Source organism: Fusarium redolens, assembly GCF_020744475.1.
Source record: "Fusarium redolens strain MPI-CAGE-AT-0023 chromosome Unknown BKA55scaffold_9, whole genome shotgun sequence".
In the NCBI taxonomy this organism is placed as follows: Eukaryota; Fungi; Ascomycota; class Sordariomycetes; order Hypocreales; family Nectriaceae; genus Fusarium; species Fusarium redolens.
The window spans coordinates 682699-702384 of NW_025763672.1; the positions used below are offsets into that span (position 1 = coordinate 682699).

The 19686-nt window shown below is 49.1% G+C and overlaps 8 protein-coding genes across 8 annotated transcripts; 4 read left to right on the top strand and 4 right to left on the bottom strand.

Moving 5' to 3' along the window:
• Positions 1 to 458: 458 nt before the first annotated feature.
• Positions 459 to 2150, bottom strand: BKA55DRAFT_594620 (uncharacterized protein; the record flags this gene model as incomplete). The annotated part of the gene is made up of 3 exons (XM_046195692.1): positions 459 to 1424; positions 1475 to 1772; positions 1825 to 2150. The coding sequence occupies 3 exons, from the start codon at positions 2148 to 2150 to the stop codon at positions 459 to 461; spliced, it is 1590 nt and encodes a 529-aa protein (XP_046048531.1).
• A 524-nt stretch (positions 2151 to 2674) lies between these two features.
• On the bottom strand, positions 2675 to 4022 carry BKA55DRAFT_540160 (Thiolase, N-terminal domain-containing protein; the record flags this gene model as incomplete). The annotated part of the gene is made up of 2 exons (XM_046190226.1): positions 2675 to 3817; positions 3873 to 4022. 2 exons carry the CDS (start codon positions 4020 to 4022, stop codon positions 2675 to 2677), a joined length of 1293 nt encoding a protein of 430 aa, XP_046048532.1.
• Positions 4023 to 4804: 782 nt separating this feature from the next.
• Positions 4805 to 5724, top strand: BKA55DRAFT_383819 (ubiquitin-conjugating enzyme E2). Its single transcript, XM_046185972.1, has 4 exons — positions 4805 to 5044; positions 5100 to 5164; positions 5226 to 5450; positions 5500 to 5724. Exons 1-4 carry the CDS (start codon positions 5003 to 5005, stop codon positions 5621 to 5623), a joined length of 456 nt encoding a protein of 151 aa, XP_046048533.1. The 5' UTR covers positions 4805 to 5002; the 3' UTR covers positions 5624 to 5724.
• Positions 5725 to 7025: 1301 nt separating this feature from the next.
• Positions 7026 to 9956, top strand: BKA55DRAFT_690856 (P-loop containing nucleoside triphosphate hydrolase protein; the record flags this gene model as incomplete). The annotated part of the gene is made up of 3 exons (XM_046199572.1): positions 7026 to 7145; positions 7222 to 9644; positions 9701 to 9956. The coding sequence occupies 3 exons, from the start codon at positions 7026 to 7028 to the stop codon at positions 9954 to 9956; spliced, it is 2799 nt and encodes a 932-aa protein (XP_046048534.1).
• Positions 9957 to 10473: 517 nt separating this feature from the next.
• BKA55DRAFT_569854 (uncharacterized protein) lies at positions 10474 to 11907 on the bottom strand. Its single transcript, XM_046192965.1, has 2 exons — positions 11645 to 11907; positions 10474 to 11593 (listed from the first exon to the last, which is right to left on the bottom strand). Exons 1-2 carry the CDS (start codon positions 11786 to 11788, stop codon positions 10658 to 10660), a joined length of 1080 nt encoding a protein of 359 aa, XP_046048535.1. The 5' UTR covers positions 11789 to 11907; the 3' UTR covers positions 10474 to 10657.
• Positions 11908 to 12396: 489 nt separating this feature from the next.
• Positions 12397 to 14223, top strand: BKA55DRAFT_616212 (leucine carboxyl methyltransferase 1). Its single transcript, XM_046196713.1, has 2 exons — positions 12397 to 13106; positions 13160 to 14223. Exons 1-2 carry the CDS (start codon positions 12851 to 12853, stop codon positions 14029 to 14031), a joined length of 1128 nt encoding a protein of 375 aa, XP_046048536.1. The 5' UTR covers positions 12397 to 12850; the 3' UTR covers positions 14032 to 14223.
• Positions 14224 to 14313: 90 nt separating this feature from the next.
• Positions 14314 to 15896, top strand: BKA55DRAFT_645098 (transcription initiation factor IID, 18kD subunit-domain-containing protein). The gene is made up of 3 exons (XM_046197195.1): positions 14314 to 14530; positions 14615 to 14848; positions 14900 to 15896. The coding sequence occupies exons 2-3, from the start codon at positions 14705 to 14707 to the stop codon at positions 15716 to 15718; spliced, it is 963 nt and encodes a 320-aa protein (XP_046048537.1). The 5' UTR covers positions 14314 to 14530; positions 14615 to 14704; the 3' UTR covers positions 15719 to 15896.
• On the bottom strand, positions 15824 to 19621 carry BKA55DRAFT_383950 (uncharacterized protein). The gene is made up of 2 exons (XM_046185973.1): positions 17143 to 19621; positions 15824 to 17094 (listed from the first exon to the last, which is right to left on the bottom strand). Exons 1-2 carry the CDS (start codon positions 19463 to 19465, stop codon positions 15929 to 15931), a joined length of 3489 nt encoding a protein of 1162 aa, XP_046048538.1. The 5' UTR covers positions 19466 to 19621; the 3' UTR covers positions 15824 to 15928.
• Between the last annotated feature and the right edge of the window lie 65 nt (positions 19622 to 19686).

Below are 19686 nucleotides of genomic sequence, written 5' to 3' on the forward strand. Positions count from 1 at the left end.
CGATATACCCTTTTTTGCACACATTGGAGACTTTTTGGATGTTTGGAGAAAACAAGCGATGGTTTTAAGTTTATTCTCGCGATTAACGACGTATGCACACATGAATCAGAGAGTTTAGGGGGGGACTTCTTGTACGGTTGTTGAAAAAGCAGGAGATGGTGTGGTTTAGTCGATGGGATGATGCTCGGCCATCTCGGCTTATTATTATAAAAACACTTTTTTGATTAGACATATTTGATGGGTGTGATGAACGTTGTCGCACGCAAATATTGAAAAGAAATATGTGTCTGGTCGTCTTGATTGCCACAAGTACATCCTCATATTATAGCCATACTCTAATCTTACTATCCCCTGGGTATCATACAGGAAATGATATTATACAAACGCCATCAAGATGAGTTATGATCTAAGTATCCAAGCTAGGTAGTCTAACTCAACTGTCCATCTCCTTTTCTTTTTTACTCCTTAACCCATCCGGGTACCTCATCAGGATCGTAGTCTTCATATCTCCTTTCTCGATTTATTTGCCACACGTTGGGCCAGCCAGCAAGCACAGGGCTGCCCTTGGCTTTGGCACCGATGATTGCAAATCGTCCTTGCCCATGAGCGATAAACCCATGCATTAAACCCTGCTGAACAAGCGTTGCAACAGTCATCTCCACGTCCTCGAATGTGACCTCTGCGTTACCCCAGATCATACCCTCATTAGGCCGGAGAGATTTGGCCCCTCCGGGTGGCGGAGCTAGTGTAGATGTGGCTTCGGGATTTTGAGCATTGTTTTCGAGGGCTTTCATAAGGAGCGGGTTGACGCTTTGAGAACGACCAAGTGAGTTTGGACCCGCTGGAAGCCAACCTTCGAGACGGTGTTGAAGGTATATCCCGAGTGTGTGAAGGTCTGCAAGGTCAAGTGTCGCGGCTTTTCGGGATGATGCATCGGTTGGCGGGACGTATGTGAGGAGGAAAGTCTTTCTGCTTAGTGAGCGCCAGAGAAGAGGTCGTAGTCGGTTACCGAGGGTCAAAAGCAAGCCCTTGTCAAAGAGCCATGTCTCGTGTTGCGCAAGGTGGTGCTGGAATTGAATGAAGTTACCAGATCTGATAGCCTGGCAAATCGGAAAGAAAACAGGTGCCAGAGTCTGACATTCTGGACGTTGAAGCAATACTTGTGATGGGAAGCGTCCAAGAAGAATATTGCAGGGAATAAGATAGGTGAGGATGTTTGTCCGGTGAGAGACCAGCTGTGAAGGGGTTTGAAGATATGCTTCTTCAAGGCACAGTGCAGCCCGGAGGTAGTGATTGTTTGAGAAGTTGAAGCGGCCTAGGTAGTAGAGGAAGGTAACGCGCTGAGCAGCTGGGTAGAGAGACAGTGGCGGCGAGATGGTGGAAATGTTGACGAAGATCATTTTGGCGAGATGCGTTCTTCGGCACTTTCATCTGGTCAGCTGTCTATCATATAACGTATTGGGCTTTTACATACTGCAAAGAGAAGCTTGAGGACGAGATTGGCAAACATGTAAACGCCAACCTTTTTACCCTCTGGTTTCGCATAGCGACCACTGGATCGATCTGTGAGACATGTTGTGAAGATCTTCTGAATGATTTCTGCTGAGGATTCGGCGATGCTCTTATCCTCGTCTACGGCACGTAGACGACGCGCCAGGTCCGGGCGTTTGTTCAAAGACATTGTGAGACGAGCCAGCGTCTCTGAAAGGGACATGCTCGTCTTGAGTAGCATGGCGCCGTATGTAGGATGCGCAAAAGCTGTTGCACAAGAGCTATAGAAGACATTAGCTATTGTAACATCGCATCTGGTGTGGGAACTCATACTTGACAAGACCACTGAGCAATTGATGCGCGCCCAGCAAATCATCATAATTTACGTCGCGCCAAAAGGCCATATAATCCTTCATAAAGGCCACAAAGCCAGGCCACACCGTAGCCTGGCCTTCTGGAACGTCATCTTCTTGGGGCAATGTCCTTTCAACGATGTTGTCAAGACCCTGTTGGCGGAATTGAGATCGTAGCTCGGATGCGAGGTTGTGATATTGCTGAGGAGAATTGGGCTCTACCTGGAGCCAGGCGCGGAGCTCGTCGCCATTTTGAGCGCGGATGAAGTTACGAATCTGGGTGAGAAAGTCGAGGACTAGAGGCATCGCGATTGATGGTGGTGATTGAGGAAAGGAGAAAGATGGTGAAGAATGAGTTGAGAGGTCAGGTTGAGATGAGCCTCCAGGTAACTAAGGCCAGTGAGTGAGTGGAAAATAGTATGGCTCCACTGTCTCAGAGAACAGAGCAGCAAGAACATCCCCCATTGTTCTTCCTAAACACTCCCCAATTAGAACAGTATTATTATCAGTCGATAAACTCAAGTCTAGTGCCCAGAGATAAATCTATTTCCCCAGTGGACTAAGGATAACTATTATAATTATGTAAGATGAGGGCTCATCATGACAGCTTATCAGCAACATGGGATTGCAGGTGCTCATCATGTTACCCTGCACTCAGAGATCATGACAACTACTAAGCAGTTGGTCCTTATATATAATGACATATAGCAGGTAAAAAATACCAGCTGCACTGAAATGATCTTTCTTGCTGTTATTCAATTTTTATTTATTTTGCTTTGTTCCTCTACTATGAATCATAAATCCTCTATCGTTATATCTCATAACCCTTTTTATACAGACTCGACACGCTGGACAACCAGGGCAGTCGCAGCACCACCACCGTTGCAAATAGCAGCAACACCATACTCACCAGGCTTCAGCTGATGTAGCAGAGTTGTCAGGATTCGTGAACCAGAGCTACCAAGAGCATGACCCAGCGAGATAGCACCACCCAGAGGGTTAACCTTGGCGCCCTCCAGACCCAAGATCTTGGAGTTGGCCAAGATCACACTGGCGAAAGCCTCGTTGAACTCCCAGATGGCAACCTGGTCCTTGGTGATACCGGCACGCTCGAGAGCAATGGGGACAGCCTTGGCGGGAGCAATAGGGAAGTCGATGGGAGAAGTGGCGGCATCAGCATAACCGCAGATCTTGGCCAAGACACGGGAGCCAGAGCCGTACTGTTGGGCAATGGCCTTGCTTCCAAGAACAAGAGCACTAGCACCATCGTTAAGAGTCGATGAGTTGGCCGCGGTAACAGTGCCACTTCCGTCACGAACGAAAGCGGGCTTCAGGGTAGGGATCTTGTCGAACTTGACATCGGCGAATCCCTCATCAGTGTCGATAACAGTTTCGCCCTTTCGTGACTTGACGGTAACGGGAGCGATCTCCTCGGCAAAGGCCTTGTCAGCCCACGCCTTTTGCGCGTTGCGGTATGACTGAATAGCGTACTCGTCCTGCTGTTCTCGGGTGATCTTGTAGTTCTTGACAGTGTTCTCGGCGCAGTTGCCCATGTGGAATTGATCATAGACATCAGTCAGACCGTCCTTAATAAGACCATCCTCCATCTTAACATGGCCAAAAGCAGGAAGACCACTGGCGCGGGGCACGTAGTATGGGACCTGTGACATGTTCTCCATTCCGCCAGCGATCTGTGCCTCTGACAGTCCCAGCTGAATGTTCTGAGCAGCCAGGGCAACGGCTTTCAATCCAGAAGCGCAGACCTTGTTAATAGTGGTCGCCTCGATCTCCTTGGGTAGACCAGCGAAGATAGCGGCCTGGCGAGCGGGCGCTTGACCAACAGAGCCTTGAAGCACGTTGCCCATGTATACATCGGTGATCTTCTCGACGGGGACCTTTGACTTTTCCAGGGCGGACTTGATGGCGACAGCGCCGAGCTTAGGAGCTGATACTGACAGGAACGAGCCATTGAACTAGATAAATGTTAATACGCCGATATAAACACCAGTCGATTTAGAGACGCTGTACCTTTGCTGTAGGAGTTCGAGCGGCGCTCAGGATATAGGCGTCCTGGATCTCCTTGCGCAGAGCAGGCCGTGTAGAGAACTGTCGCGCTCCATTCACATGTCCAGCAAGCTGGGCCAGCCGGCCAGCGGATCTTAGTTGAGTAACAGACATTTTGATGTATATGGGGGGGTATCAAGGCGTAACTAGACAGGCAGAAGGGAGAGAAAGAAGAGGATGGGAATGGATTGTACTAATAATAAGAGAAGACGACCTCGGGTATCGTAGTAATATGGCAATATACATCCGCTTCGGTCCTCTTCGGCTTTCAGCGGGGGAGGGCCCGAGGTGGCGGCCACAAGCTCTCCCGTGCCGAGACTACAAATCCGGGGGAGTTTACAGGTGACGTCGAAGCTGGGGTACAAGTCAAACGGTGCCGTGGCCTCAAAGTCGGAAGTATCTTTTGTCAAATCTAGGGACGGACTCTTTCCACCGCTATCTATATCTCTGTCGTGCACTCTATTTCAATTTAGCAGCTTCTCCTTCATCGGAATTAGTTGTCGGTTCCGAAATCCCATAGTTTAGTTCCCAGAGCGGCCTTCGTCCCCCGCGACCATGTGAAAGCTCCGGGTAGTGGGGGATATAAAATAAGCATTTTGACAGTTAGTATATAATTATGCAATCAATTTTGTCCAAAGAAAATTCCCCACTAAGACTAGAAAGAGAATTTGTGCTTATAAAGCAAATCAAACACCATTCAAGTCTTTATAGGCTCCAGGGATGCCCTCAAAAGTTGTTGCGGCTCGGCCGTGTCACGTGCGGCATTCTCGGTGAGAAGGTGAGCCGAACGCTGGGTGGACCGCTCACCGTACATTGATAGGCCAGACCGATAAGCATGCTTGATTGGTAGATTGTATCACCTAACTCCTCCGCTGTGGAATCCGAATCATCGACCAGCCTGTCCATGACCAATCTCCATCTCCGCTCATCATTTTGCACCGCCAAATCTTGAGACAGTGAATCGTGCATGTAAATAGTTTCACGCTTGGTAGAAATATCAGTCAAGCGCAGGACTCACGTCACGATTTCTCTCTTTCAACAGCACTCAACTTCTATCCTTACATCCGTTCTCGCCTTCGGACCCAGTCGCTATCATGTCTACCGCTGCTCGTCGCCGTCTCATGCGAGACTTCAAGGTTCGCCATTTTTAACGGACACCTCCAAATCAAACCTCGCTGACTCCCACGATAGCGCATGCAAACCGACCCCCCCGCTGGCGTCTCTGCTTCACCTGTACCAGACAATGTCATGACCTGGTTCGTACGCCCTCGTCGACATCGCCGATCCTGAACACAATACTCATCATACGTCTTGTAGGAACGCCGTCATCATCGGCCCCGCAGACACTCCGTTTGAAGATGGCACCTTTCGACTTGTGATGCAGTTCGAAGAGCAATATCCCAACAAGCCTCCCCAAGTCAAGTTCATCAGCCAGATGTTCCACCCCAACGTCTACGCCACCGGAGAGCTTTGTCTCGACATTCTGCAAAATCGATGGAGTCCTACGTATGATGTCGCTGCTGTCTTGACCAGTATCCAAAGGTGAGCAGAACCAACAGCCGGAGTACGTGCATGTGCTGATATTCAATAGTTTACTTAACGATCCTAACACTGGTTCACCTGCGAACGTCGAAGCCTCCAACCTATACAAGGACAACCGAAAGGAATACACCAAGCGTGTCAGAGAGACAGTGGAGAAGAGCTGGGAAGACTGAACGGCCGAACTCAAAAAGGACAGAGAACGGTATGCCAACGTCGACCTGTCCAGCAAGGCACAGATCAGGTTGCTCAAACAGTGAAAGTGCTCTGCAGCCCAAAGTTGCAAGCATTTATGTAAATGGCGTTTTGGGTGCGAGGAGTTTGAACTGACTAAACTGCATTCGAGGCGTTGCAAGCGTCCAGGAAGCCCCGGGAACGTTAGCTTATGATATCACGAGGGTTCATCATGAAGAGGAGTTTAATGTTTCTTGTAGCGCCTTTGTTTATTGCCCGAGAATGACTCTGAGTCAAGTGAACTATGCTTGTTAATGATGTGGAATGTGTCAAACAGTGGGGATGCATTATGTGTCCTTGCTTGTCAGGAATGGTGACATGTATATGACTCTTATCATTAGGTTTCATGTGACACTTTGCCCAAGGAAGCTTGTTATCGTTGCATGAACTTAATGTCCTCCTTTTGTAAAATACGCATTGCGCTCAACGGACAATTTAATGCAGTTAATATTGGATTGAATGCTTGAGGCTAATGATTGGCCATTTACCATAATAGGTAGTGTGTTGACTACTGACAGCACCAGTGATGAATCCTCCACGCAGCAACCCGATACCTGATATCTGTAAGCCAAAGACCCCGGCAAATCTCCAAATTGCGTCGGTCGAGTGAAACAGGACCAACAATCTGGGCCTGAACCTCAAAGTTCAACGTTCTTTTTGGGCACATCACTCCGGGAGGCCTAATCTCTAAGGGGTAAAAAAACCAAAACCTCTAAAGAGTCCCCTAAATTATAGGACACCACCCCCCTGAGCAGCCCTCACACTTGAGGTGATTCCCCGTTTCGGCCCCTCTTGGCGCGCGTCTCTCTGTGTCTGACCTATCACTTTTCAGACCCGTTCTCCAACAAATGCCCACCGCCTCTGGTTGCCAACAACACACCTGGACGTTAGGTTGGCATTCATTTGTTGTTGTCGTCGATACTTTTTATTGCTGATCGCACGGCAAACCACACCTAAACAACATTATCGTGCATATTATTATATACATACAACGTACGCCCTGCTAGCGAATCACGAAACCCTGCTTGCATCTTGGCTCTGCCTTGATCTGCATCCGCGACTCGGCCTTTGCTCAGAGCTATCTCCTTTTATTGAAGTCCAAACATCCCTTTATCCTCGTCTCTCTTTGTTTGAGGTCCCGTCGTCGTTCCCCCTCCTCTCGCCGCCATTTGTGGCTCATTGCAACAAAATTGCGGCCCGCATCTTCTGCGACCCCCCTCACCCCCCCCTGAAGGTTCGCTTCAGAGCAACCAACGATCGAGCCCGACTTTTTTCTTTCTCTCGGGACGACAGCACCGCGGCCGATGATAACGTTTGTTGCGTGACACACAGCCTGCGTTCAACATGTCGTCCGCAAATAGTATCAAGGTCGTGGCCAGGTTTCGACCTCAGAACAAGGTCGAGCTTGAGTCGGGCGGAAAGCCCATCGTATCTTTCGATGGCGAGGAGACCTGTACCCTCGACGTATGTTGTGCCATTTGCGTTGCGTTACTGTGAACAGTAACATACGGTGAGACCTCACAGCTAACATGTTCGGCAGTCCAAGGAGGCGCAGGGTAGCTTCACCTTTGACCGAGTCTTTGATATGGGATGTAAACAACAAGACATCTTCGACTTTTCGATTCGATCTACCGTCGACGATATTCTCAATGGATACAACGGAACCGTCTTCGCTTACGGCCAGACCGGTGCCGGTAAGTCTTATACCATGATGGGCACCAACATCGACGACGATGAAGGTCGAGGTATTATTCCCCGTATCGTCGAGCAGATCTTTGCCAGCATTATGTCGAGTCCCGGCACGATCGAGTACACGGTCCGCGTCAGTTATATGGAAATCTACATGGAGAGAATTCGAGATCTGCTTGCACCGCAGAACGACAACTTGCCCGTCCACGAAGAGAAGAACCGAGGTGTATATGTTAAAGGTCTTTTGGAAATCTACGTCTCGAGTGTTCAAGAAGTGTACGAAGTCATGAGGAGAGGTGGAAATGCCCGAGCAGTCGCCGCCACGAACATGAACCAGGAGTCCTCACGATCCCACTCCATCTTTGTTATCACCATCACACAAAAGAATGTCGAAACCGGCTCAGCAAAAAGCGGACAGCTGTTCCTTGTCGATTTGGCCGGTAGTGAAAAAGTTGGCAAGACCGGTGCCAGTGGACAGACTCTGGAGGAAGCCAAAAAGATCAACAAGAGTTTGAGTGCCCTGGGAATGGTCATCAACGCCTTGACCGATGGCAAATCCTCACATATTCCTTACCGAGACTCCAAATTGACCCGTATCTTGCAAGAATCTCTCGGTGGTAACAGTCGGACGACCCTTATCATCAACTGTTCGCCCAGTAGTTACAACGATGCCGAAACATTGGGTACACTAAGATTCGGTATGCGAGCCAAGTCGATCAAGAACAAGGCCAAGGTCAACGCCGAGCTGAGTCCTGCCGAACTCAAATCCCTTCTCAAGAAAGCACAAGGACAGGTTACGAACTTCGAGAGCTACATCTCCTCCCTCGAGGGCGAAATCCAGATGTGGCGTGCTGGTGAAGCTGTCCCCAAGGAGAGATGGGCCACACCTTTGGCTATCGACGCCGTTGCTAGAACTAAGGCTGATGCCAGGACATCGACACGACCATCCACTCCTTCATTAATAGCAGACAGCCGATCAGAAACACCTGCGATATCCGAACGAGCTGGCACTCCCAGCCTACCGCTTGACAAGGACGAGAGGGAGGAGTTCCTACGACGAGAGAACGAACTGCAGGACCAGATCTCGGAGAAGGAGTCTCAAGCTGCATCGGCTGAGAAGCAGCTGCGGGAGACCAAGGAGGAGCTGGCGTACCTCAAGGATCACGACAGCAAAGTCGGCAAGGAGAACGAGAAGCTCACGACCGAGGTTAACGAATTCAAGATGCAACTGGAGAGGCTCACATTCGAGAGCAAGGAAGCTCAGATCACAATGGACGCTTTGAAAGAGGCTAACTCGGAACTCACCACCGAACTCGACGAGGTGAAACAGCAGCTCCTTGACGTCAAGATGAGCGCCAAGGAGAGTGGTGCTGCTCTCGACGAGAAGGAGAAGAGGAAGGCTGAGAAGATGGCCAAGATGATGGCTGGCTTCGACTTGGGTGGCGATGTGTTTAGCGAGAATGAGCGCCATATCGCTGAGACGATCGAGAAAGTCGACTCGCTTCATGACCTCAGTGCAACTGGCGACAACATCGCACCCGATGAGTTTAAGGCACTCAAGGCTCGATTGGTGGAGACCCAGGGCATCGTTCGACAAGCAGAGCTTTCCATGTACAGCACTTCTTCAAGCGAGTCTGATTCAAGGAGGAGGCAAGAACTTGAAGCCCGTCTTGAGGCTGTCCAGGCCGAGTACGAGGAGATTCTTACCCGTAACTTGGGCCCCGAAGATATCGAGGAGGTCAAGGCCCGACTTGAGAACGCTTTTGCCAACCGCCAGACTGCTCAGTCGCAGTTTGTCGAAGAGTTGAAGGAGGACATTGCTCAGAAGGCTGCTGAGAACACGAGAATGAAGACCCTTATTGATGATCTTCAACAGCGCGTTAAGGCAGGCGCCACTGCGCCAATGGCTAACGGCAAGACGATCCAGCAACAGATCGCCGAGTTTGACGTCATGAAGAAGAGTCTCATGCGCGACCTTCAGAACCGATGCGAACGAGTTGTCGAGCTCGAGATTTCCCTTGACGAGACCCGAGAGCAATATAACAACGTCCTCCGATCGTCCAACAACAGGGCGCAACAGAAGAAGATGGCGTTCCTCGAGAGGAACCTGGAGCAACTCACCCAGGTTCAGCGCCAGTTGGTCGAGCAGAACTCTGCTCTCAAGAAGGAGGTTGCTATCGCTGAGCGCAAGCTGATTGCTCGAAATGAGCGTATCCAGAGCCTAGAGAGCCTGCTACAGGATAGTCAGGAGAAGATGGCCGCTGCGAACCACAAGTACGTATCCCTGAATGACACTCCTTTCTAATGAACTTGACTAACAAATTATCCAGGTTCGAGGTTCAACTTGCCGCTGTCAAGGAGCGACTCGAGCTGGCCAAGGCTGGCAGCACTCGTGGTCTTAACTCGCCTGGTGGCTTTAGCTTTGCCAACGCCGGCAGCAGGATCGCCAAGCCTCTTCGAGGAGGCGGCGGTGGCAACGATGCTCCCAGCATTCCCACGATCCAGAACCTTCAGGGCCAAAGCGAAGGCAACACCAGCAGTGGTAGCAGCAGCAAGCGTGCCAGTTGGTTCTTCACAAAGTCATAGACACATAATGAGGAAAAGTTAAATAAAAGAAAAAAGAGCTCGCTGCTTTTTTCCTTATGGACACGGCGTTGCGAGCAGATCTGTTAGACACAAACATTCCTCCTTTTCATACCCCCCCCCTTTTTCCATTCAACGATGCCCCCGTTCGACAAAGCTTTCTAAATGGTTTCTCTCTTCTCTTCTGCTGCTTTCTACTTTGTCCCCGATTTCTGTTTTTGTCTTTTTTCTGCTTCTACTATACAGAAGGCGATAGAGGATGGGGCGGCTACGATGATTTGGATTTATGACAGGTATCGCGATGGGACCATGGTAGGATGGATGGATTGTTATATGGCTGGCGCTTTGGGCGCGAAAGATGAGACGAGATGAGACGAGATGAGACGAGATGAGACGAGATGAGTCGAAGGAGAGAGGATAGGAGATGAGACAAATATCAGCAGCAGTGGAGGAAGCTTGCATGAGTCTTGTCACGACCACATAGCTAAAGGCACGAAGTTTAAGAGAGTCAATGAATTGATTGAATTTCTAACAAACATTTATTGTATTTTTTGCTTATATCAAAGAGCTATAACAGAGTGGTATTCTTGACCGAAAGCTTTACAATCTAAACCATTTACATGCCTTTGCTGACAAGGACATTAGGCAGTTAACCAAAGGGGATATCATCAGGTGACAAGTCGTAGAAAGCGCTGATCATTCGTTTACATCTTGATGTCCTTGTTGTCATCACCATTGTCAGTTCCCATGGCAGCCAAGAGGATAACCTGAGGGATGATAACGGCGAAAATGACACAGAGGGCAGCGAAGGTGACAGCGACGATCTTGACGCTGAGCATGACAATACGGCGCCAAGCAGACTTGGAGAAGCTGGACCAGGCGTCGCGAACGGTAGCATAGCCGAGGCCACCAACAACAACGGGCTCGATACGACCGTTGAAAGAGCGGTCGAAAGGAATGATGGTGTCGGCGTCAGCGGGGAGAAGAGAGGCCTGCACTCGAACGAGAACAACGTAGGCGGGAATCTGAACAGCAACTTGGAGGAGGACAGCGACGAGCAGGATGCCGAAAACGCTGCCAAGACCCTGAAGCTGAGGAATCTCAGTAGTCTGGTCGCCGCCAAACAGGTAGAGAACACCGAAGGTGCCAAGGTTGACGATCTGAGAGGCAGCCCAGAAGATGAGAGTAGGTCTCCAGGTGGCGGCGAAGGTGGTCTTGAAAGGAGGGAGACGGCTCCAGAACTTGAGAGGAGAAGGAGGCGTGATGACGATGTGAACCCAGGCGGTGCTGAGCTGAACGCAGACGAGAGAACCGATCAAGTTGGACAGAACGAAAGAATAAGGAATGACAGTATAGGTGATGCCGTTGATAAGTGCCGTGACGATAGCCTGGGCGATGAAGCAGGGCAGACCACGGAAGAGGGCGCGGAAACCACCAGTTGATCGGAGTAGGCGCCAGGTAGCTCGGAAAGATGAAGTAACGGGACGGCCCTGGCCAGCGACGGGAACGGAAGATGTAGAAGCGGGCTTGGGCATGTCATCGTTGGCGAGAGGCTCGACGGGGAGAGGTTCGTAAGCGGGAGGCTTCTCATCTTCGACGATGGCGAGAACGGGGAAGACTTTCTCGAAGGTGTAGTTGATCTAGACATGTATTAGCGCGCAAAGATAAACATCAGTAAAGGTAGTACTTACGAGAATGAAGACAGGGAGGAAGAGGATGAAGTTGGCGAGGAACACGAATCTCGACCAGTCGGGGAGCTGCTGAAGCTCATAGCCAAGATCAGGCTTTGGCATGTTATCGCGCCGCATAAGCAGCGATCCAGCGGAAGACAGCATATTGAAGTTTACGATATAAGAAAAAAGAGTAGAAAAAGTAGTTTGTTTTGATAAAAGGAAGAAAAAAAGAAGATGGTGAAGAATATCCTCGTGAGCTGAGGTGAGGTGTTGGATGGAGGAGGGCGGTTTAATGGGATGTCGAAAAGTGGCTCTGATGGGGACTTTATCAGTTATGTCCGGGCAGATCGCGCACTGAAACTAGGCACCAGACCCCGATTTAGTGGATGGCAATGACGGGACAGTTACAGGGGGCCAGGGGGAGGGGCGAATTGCACAGCCTCAAGGCGCATTGATTGATCTACGTATGTTCTGTGCAAACAACTACTCAAGTATGGAAGGATACCTTAAAGGCGATTAATAGTATTTTAAGAAATGCACCTTTGGATTTATAGATTCTACAATATACTCAAACGATTTGATCAAAATGGTTTGGCCATGTATCCTCACCGTGAAGTCGGTGATTACCGTATTCGGCTGAAGGATCAAACTGAGGTGCGTAGGACTTTGATACAGTTTGTATACACGTAATCAGCCTCAAACTCATGCCAAACGTAAGCTTTTGATTGGCGCTGATTTGTTACGAGCTGTTTTCACCTATGCAACTTGCACTTGATCATTCTTGTGAATTTACATTCTATTCATGCCCGAGAGTTCCGGTATTTACATGGCGTTTACGAGGCAGATTGGCTTTAATACCCTGGTGATCCCTAGAGGATTGTGCTTCTGGACTAACGGTTGAGTTTATCTGAAACTGTTCGTGTTGGCTCGTGCTATTGCTTGGCTACGTCGGCTTGGTATATTCGTTTTACGCTGCATGTCGACCTCAAATGGCCTCTATTTATTACTGTATTCATTCGTGGACATGGGTTAAATGAGGTGCATGCCCCGCAATCATGACCTCCCATTGCTTGCAGGGGCTGTCCGACGTCACTGGCCACATTCAGTGAAGAAAGCCCCTCTATTCTACTCAACCTCATAAAGCTCTAGACTAGCTCGAGCTCCATCAGCCGGAACAACTAGAGCCACCATAACTTCACCCCGAATACCCTCAAACATTCAAGAATGCCCGCCCCTGAGATACCGAATCTTCTCAATTCTCTCCGCAGCGCACGCGGAGGTAGAGGCCGTGGTAGAGGCAGAGGAGGTCACGGCTCATCAGCTCTTACTCACGATGCTACCATTCAAGGCACAGATACTGATGCTTCGGTGTCGAGGCTGAGCGCTGTTGATCTGGGATATCTTTATGATCCGTATGCTCAGCACTTTGTACAGAGTGGCAATGGGCCGGTGGCAAGACGACTTCCTATCATTAATCGAGGTGTGCTAGAGAGCATCGTCATGGCCCCCAAATTATACTCACACCTTGTATAGGAACATATACCCGCACAATCTCTCTGGACACCCTTATCGAGTCGTTTCTAGACGGTGGTCAAGACAGTGAACAAGGCGCAGCACCAAAGCAGATTGTATCATTGGGGGCTGGTACTGATACACGACCTTTTCGACTATTTGTTTCAGAATCGCGTCCTGGATTGATATATCATGAGCTCGATTTCGAAGTCGTTACTTCAAAGAAATTACGGACAGTACAAGCGACGCCTACGCTGAGAAATATCTTGAAAGATGCTACTCAAGTGACTGAACACTCCTGGTCAGCTAAACCTTCTGAGTGCGAATACTACTGCCATGGCCAAGACTTGAGAGGTTTCTCACAATCAGAAACACCAAAAGAGGATGATGGGCCAGAAACAACGGCGGAAGAAAACCCCGAGATCTCTCTTCCTGGTCTACGAACCGATATCCCAACACTACTTCTCTCAGAGTGCTGTCTCTGCTATCTCACCGTCACCGAAGCCTCAGATGTGATAGACTTCTTCAGCTCAAGAATACCCAACCTCGCCACCATCATCTACGAACCTATCCGTCCAGACGACGCCTTTGGTAAGATGATGGTGTCAAACCTAGCAGCACGTCGCATTCAAATGCCGACTCTTCAGATGTACCCTACACCAGAAGACCAACGGGCACGGATGAGCAAAGCTGGATTTGACAAGGTGTATCATATGACGATTGAGGATATCTGGCAGAATTGGGTATCGTCGGATGAAAAGCGGCGTGTAGATTCGCTAGAGGGGTTGGATGAGGTGGAGGAGTGGAAGTTATTGGCGGCGCATTACATCGTTGTCTGGGCTTCAAAAGGGAACGGGTTTGAAAGTTGGGATAGCATAAGAGGTGCAGCTTGATTCTATGAAACAGATGATGTGATTGATGATCCAGAACATGATGGTTGCTCTGCAGTTGACTCATGATTGTGTACAACCCGTATGAACTGGTTCGTGACAGAGCCAGGTTACACAGGCACAGCCGAGATAATTGCGAAACATGTTCAACAAATCAAATACGTGATCAAGAGTTAAAGCGACTCATTTCTTAAATTAATATTGTATGTGTCCTGTCCATATTAAGATCTGTAACTATCATGACTTTCTTGGGCGTAGGAACAACATATTTCCTATTTGAGTTTAGCCCCGTCCCTGCTGAACCTCATCCCCGACAAGTCACTTTCCATCCTCAGGCAAGCCAAAATCAACCTTTGAATCACCATATGAGAACACACATTCATATACAACTTATCCAACGACTTGGAAATCGATTCTCGAATTATTATCGCAGTCGCATACATTATCGCTACGAGCAGGATCAACTTCACAGATAATAGACCGTTATTCTCAGAGCATCCAGGTATTGCGCCTCTCACCTTTCAAACCTCATCTTACTCGGTACCTCTTAATCTTTCATTGCTTCAAAACTAACTTAAATATGCAGATAAAATATCAATCTTGGATAATCAGACTATCAAATTCCTCTCAGGCGCACAATTAGAACCCTTCGCATCTCATCTCACAACGCGACAAGATGGCCGAATCAAGAGATAGCAAGTCCTACAAATATCGCCAGGAGATCAGTCAAATGATGTATGTCTCCGGCGAAACCGCAGAACCACCCGTCGAAACAACAAGTATCATCGAAGATATCGTCCGTCAACAAGTCATCGAACTCGTACGCCCTCCCTTCCTCCTCTCTCATCTCACCTCATACTAACCCTCACAGCTCCGAAACTGCACCGAACTCGCTTCGCGTCGCGGTTCAAAATCCATCAGCATCAACGATCTCATCTTCCAGATTCGTCATGACCAAGCAAAAGTCTCACGTCTGCGCACGTTCCTCTCGTGGAAGGACGTGCGGAAGAACGTCAAGGATTCTGATGACAAGGGCGCTGATGCCGATATCGCTGCTGGTGATGACCCTGTGGCTGCGGGTGATAACACAACGGATGAAGCAGCCAAGAAGAACAAAAAGGCTAAAGTCGGCTTACCTTGGGAGCCTTCGTCGTACTATAATGTCGAAGTACCTGAACGTGAGGAGGAAGAGGATGAAGAGGAGGAGGAGATGAACTACATCACACTACAACGTCTGCGCAAAGCAGATGAGCGCACTAAAGCCATGACGAAGGAGGAGTACGTTACATGGTCTGAATACCGTCAAGCATCATTCACCTACCGCAAAGGCAAGCGATTCCGCGAGTGGGCAGGTTTCGGTATCGTGACAGACAGCAAACCCTCTGACGATATTGTCGATATTCTCGGCTTTCTCACCTTCGAAATGGTCCAGACCCTCACCGAGATGGCGCTCAAGGTCAAGGAGCAGGAAGACCTAGTGCGTGCTCGGGACGGAGGAGATAATGTTGGTAATGCAAAGAAGCGGAAGCATGAGGGTGCCTTATTCGATTTTCCTAGTGAGGGAAAGACGCCTATCGAGCCTCGTCATGTTCAAGAAGGATCACGGAGATTGCAGCAGAGGCCGAAGAAGTCGAGAGCCATGCTCAACGGCACCAGAATTGCACAACACACGCCACTCAACATCTTCTAGTGATGAATATGTGCGACATTCACGAGTTTATTGTATGGCAAGGCGTTAGATTAATAACATCATCAATGTTAGGGTTGTTTCGTGGGAAAGGCGCATGGAAAGGGTTACGAATGTTTATGTTTATTAAGGTATTAATTGATAGACCGGTCCCAACAACTCGTCGGCTAGCGACACGCGTTTTTGACGACTTCCATGCTGCATACCCCCAACCTAGTCGTGATTCACAGACATAGCGCGTCGTCGAACAACTGCAGCATCCTCACAAAGTCGCGTGCCGACTCTTTGTAAACTCATGGGTATATCCTCCTCACTGCCACTCTCAGCCTCCTTCTCATTATCCTCTTTCCTATGAATTCGTCTCCTCGCATGGCCTGCACGGATTGTTTGCGTTCGCTGCAGTCCACTGGCCCGACTCTCGACTGTTGGAACCTCCTCTGCCGGGACACCGGTCGTGCGGCTATCAGCAGTCGGCACGCGAGACAGAGGCATCCGTGTCAAGTGCTTACGCTCGCGATAGTTGCTGAGGGTAGGAGTCTTCAGTAGACCGCTGCGGAAATCATTCACCCCAACAAGAATCTTAACAAGTTGTACAAGCTCTTCGAGATATTCGATGATCTCCATCTGTCCAGAAGTGCTCGCGTTCCACGAGAGAAATCGTTTCTGAGTGATCAAGTATGCGACTTGCGCAGCAAGCTCCCCATTCTCGTCAAAGACGCTTGATGGCTCCCCGGCAGGTGTTTGTGTGCCACTCCTGGACGCAAGAATCTCGCGCACATGGTTGACCAGGCGCAATTGCGCGAGCCGACTTGATGGGATGAACTGTGGCAGAGGCGTCCAAGTAATGAACGCTTCGTATACGGTAAAAAGTACCAGCATGATACTGGCAGCCACATTCCGTCGATAGGCGTGAACTTGAGGATTCAAGTCTTCTAAAATAGACGAACCATACTCTCTCCGTAGCATCACGACGTTTTCCATCCGATCGATAATCTGATGCAACACATAAAAAATCTCTTTGTAGACAGGCACGAGCGGTTTGAAGTCCCCCTTAAGACGCGGCTCAGTAACGCAGAATGGGAGAAACGTCTCGGCCGCAGCCAGAGCTCCTCGTGCTTTGTTTGTGGCACGACGGAAGCGTTTGTTGAGGTCAGGATTCCGAAAATTTGGCTTGATGGGCTCGTCCAAGCCAACAGCCATTGCAGCTTGCATATTCTGAACCTGTTTGACCGACGCTGCGAGCGACTCAACTAGTCGATCCCTGGCTCTAACTGGAAATAAAACAAGTTCAACCAACAGCGCAGTGGTACCCCCGATGACAAAAGCACACAATCGCTTATAGAAATAAGTATAAGCCGACTCGGCGCCGTTAATAGCAGCTATCTCTGTTAGTATGTTAAAGAATACCCAGATTCATAGCAACTTACAGAGCGCGACTACGACCATTGTAACTGTAGAGATCATGCCAGCCTTGACATATCTAGTGCCGAGCTGGACATAGAACGACGATGCGATACCAATAATCAGAAAGAAGCACATGGCAGTCAAACTGCTTCTCCCAATTATGGCAGATGCATAGCCAAAAGCGCTACCTGCCACAACACCGCAAAGACGGATGAAAAAGACGTGGAAGGACGTTCCTATGGCCACTTCGAAGACGAGAAATAGTTGCATTGGCCCCCAAATACCACGCACCGCCGAGTACCATCCCATAGTAGAGTCCACAAAAGCTGGCCAGCTGAGTAAGAGGATGGCGAGTGTGAGCTTGAAAGCATATTTGGTGTGCTCTGAGTCCTGAATCCATTCCAATGCATCGGCTGCCATTCCTCTAACCCTGAGGATCTTACTGATATGCTGAGGTTGCGGCTGTTCTTTCGCTTGCGTTTCTTCAACATTGCGGTTCTCTCTCGTCTGAAAAACTGGTTCTGCAAATCGAATACCTTTCTCTTCATCCTTGCCCTTCGGCGGCGTAGTTTTCGTATCTTTGTTGCTTTGGTGTGTTTTATTTTTCGACTTGTGTCCCGTTGTACTCTTTCCCCGACGAGCTTCTTTTCGAGCCGCTTCTGGTAGAACAAAAGCATCACTCTCACCACCAGTAATCAACCACTGCCTAATATCGACGTGCTTGGGGAACCAGATCGTGGCCCTGTCGTGTCGAGCTTGCCTCTGTTCGACTGTTTTTCGAACATGGCGTAGCATGTCCAAAACATACATAGCTGCCTGACGTAGACTAAGTACGAACGAAGAGATCAAAAACGTTTCCATTCGAGGCATAAAGTCCATACTATATCCACTTTTGTCCATGCCTGAACGACGAAGTTCCATAGAGCAGCTGGCATCAAAATTGGTAATTGCTTCCGTGAAAAGATCGATTCTAAAATCCAATTCTTGGAGATGAATTCCTCTTGGGGCCGGTGATCCTGAAGGCAGTCGTCGTACATCGTAGCAATAAGCGACACATACGATGACCAGACGTACAGCCTCCTTCAGCGAAGCCTCAAACTCCTGAACAGGCTCACGGATACGCTCAATGATGGATTCAAGAAGACTTGCGCTACTAGCTTCGATCTCCCTAAGAGGTTTGCTTTCTTCAACTCTCTGAAGGTAGTCATCAAAAGTGCTCATGCGCTTGATTCCACTGGGCCCGGTCATGTCGCTGTCGCTTTCCTCATCGGAATTGTCATTATTCTCCAACACTATGAATTTGTTTTCACATGCACCGATGATGGCCAGTGTGTTCTGGACGAGACTGCCCATATGGGAGGTACTCAGAGGCTTCATGCTGCTTAGAGGAAGGGCAGATATAGAGATCTCATAGTTGACTTCCTTCTGAGCAGCTTTGCAATGAGCGAGACGTGCGCGAAGACTCCCCCTTTTGCTTGCCAGACTTCTGATTGTCGTAAGCCCAACTGGAACAGTGGAAGCATGGTATCGATGCTGAGATTGTTTGAAAGGATTCGGAAACTGACTCAACCACTTGCGGAAACGACCTTTCTTGCGCTTTGGTTTCTCGGGGACACTCTTTACAGTGTTTGTCATTGTAAGAGCAATTGTAGTGGACTCTTCTTCAGAGTCAGCACCAGGTGTAATGAACCAATGTGTAGCCCGGGTTAGAGTATCCATTGTTTCGCAAAGAGCATCAATGGCAGATAGACCCAGGTAACTGCTCGAGAGCTCAGGAAATATTGACAGGTTGACCACAACTGAGATACCACCGCCGACCATCATAGGGTAGTAGGTGTGTGTAAATACTTCTAAGGACACTGAGGTGTAGCCTCCAAGCAGAGTAATGATACAGGCAATAAGATAAAAGGTGACAAATAAGAAGATACGGGGACTAGCCGATCTTATGTAGCCATGAAGGAAAGCAGCTATAGTAAAAAATATTGCGCAGATAGCATTCGCGGCTGCTGGGTTCGTTCCATAAACGTGACTGGACAGCCAGAGTGCGAATATGGACCAGGCGAGTCCGAATAAAGTACCCAGCAGCATCATGAGAAGGGTTTCGATCATGGTGCCTAACCTTTGACCTGGATGAGCAAAGACGGTGGCCATTGGTGCAAGAAAGGTCGAAGGGCCCAGGACTGCCATGGCTTCAGGAGTCATAACGGCGACGACCGAGCCGATACTAGCGATAGAGCATTTGATGATCTGTTTCCATAGATCGTTGGTCTCAGTGTCAACCCAGATGACTATTGCCAGCTCCCGAAGGCGTTTCGTGACAGTCTTCATGACGGGCGACTTAGCCATGACGGTAGTAAAGATATAGACTGGTGATTTGATGAATTCGTTGGAGCTCGATGAGAATCTTCAGTCATCCTCTCGTCTTGCGGATGGACGCTTCAAGATTCGTGTGAGCGCCAGATAAGAGAAGAAACAATCGAGCACGGCCAGCCATGCAGAAGGTGAAGATAAAAGAAGTTCAAATCGTCAATGCTTGATGATGTCTAATCATGCAATTCATGCCCAGC

Excerpts from the sequence above, each read along its gene's own strand:
- BKA55DRAFT_616212 (XM_046196713.1), top strand. The coding sequence starts at position 12,851 with ATGCCCGCCCCTGAGATACCGAATCTTCTCAATTCTCTCCGCAGCGCA. Across the intron at positions 13,107-13,159 it reads ACTTCCTATCATTAATCGAG|GAACATATACCCGCACAATC; the intron begins GTGTGCTAGAGA and ends CACCTTGTATAG.
- BKA55DRAFT_645098 (XM_046197195.1), top strand. The coding sequence starts at position 14,705 with ATGGCCGAATCAAGAGATAGCAAGTCCTACAAATATCGCCAGGAGATC. Across the intron at positions 14,849-14,899 it reads GTCAACAAGTCATCGAACTC|CTCCGAAACTGCACCGAACT; the intron begins GTACGCCCTCCC and ends TAACCCTCACAG.
- BKA55DRAFT_383950 (XM_046185973.1), bottom strand. The coding sequence starts at position 19,465 with ATGGCTAAGTCGCCCGTCATGAAGACTGTCACGAAACGCCTTCGGGAG. Across the intron at positions 17,095-17,142 it reads AATGGTCGTAGTCGCGCTCT|CTGCTATTAACGGCGCCGAG; the intron begins GTAAGTTGCTAT and ends TAACAGAGATAG.
- BKA55DRAFT_383819 (XM_046185972.1), top strand. The coding sequence starts at position 5,003 with ATGTCTACCGCTGCTCGTCGCCGTCTCATGCGAGACTTCAAG. Across the intron at positions 5,045-5,099 it reads GTCTCATGCGAGACTTCAAG|CGCATGCAAACCGACCCCCC; the intron begins GTTCGCCATTTT and ends CTCCCACGATAG. Across the intron at positions 5,451-5,499 it reads GTCTTGACCAGTATCCAAAG|TTTACTTAACGATCCTAACA; the intron begins GTGAGCAGAACC and ends GATATTCAATAG.
- BKA55DRAFT_569854 (XM_046192965.1), bottom strand. The coding sequence starts at position 11,788 with ATGCTGTCTTCCGCTGGATCGCTGCTTATGCGGCGCGATAACATGCCA. Across the intron at positions 11,594-11,644 it reads TCCTCCCTGTCTTCATTCTC|ATCAACTACACCTTCGAGAA; the intron begins GTAAGTACTACC and ends ATACATGTCTAG.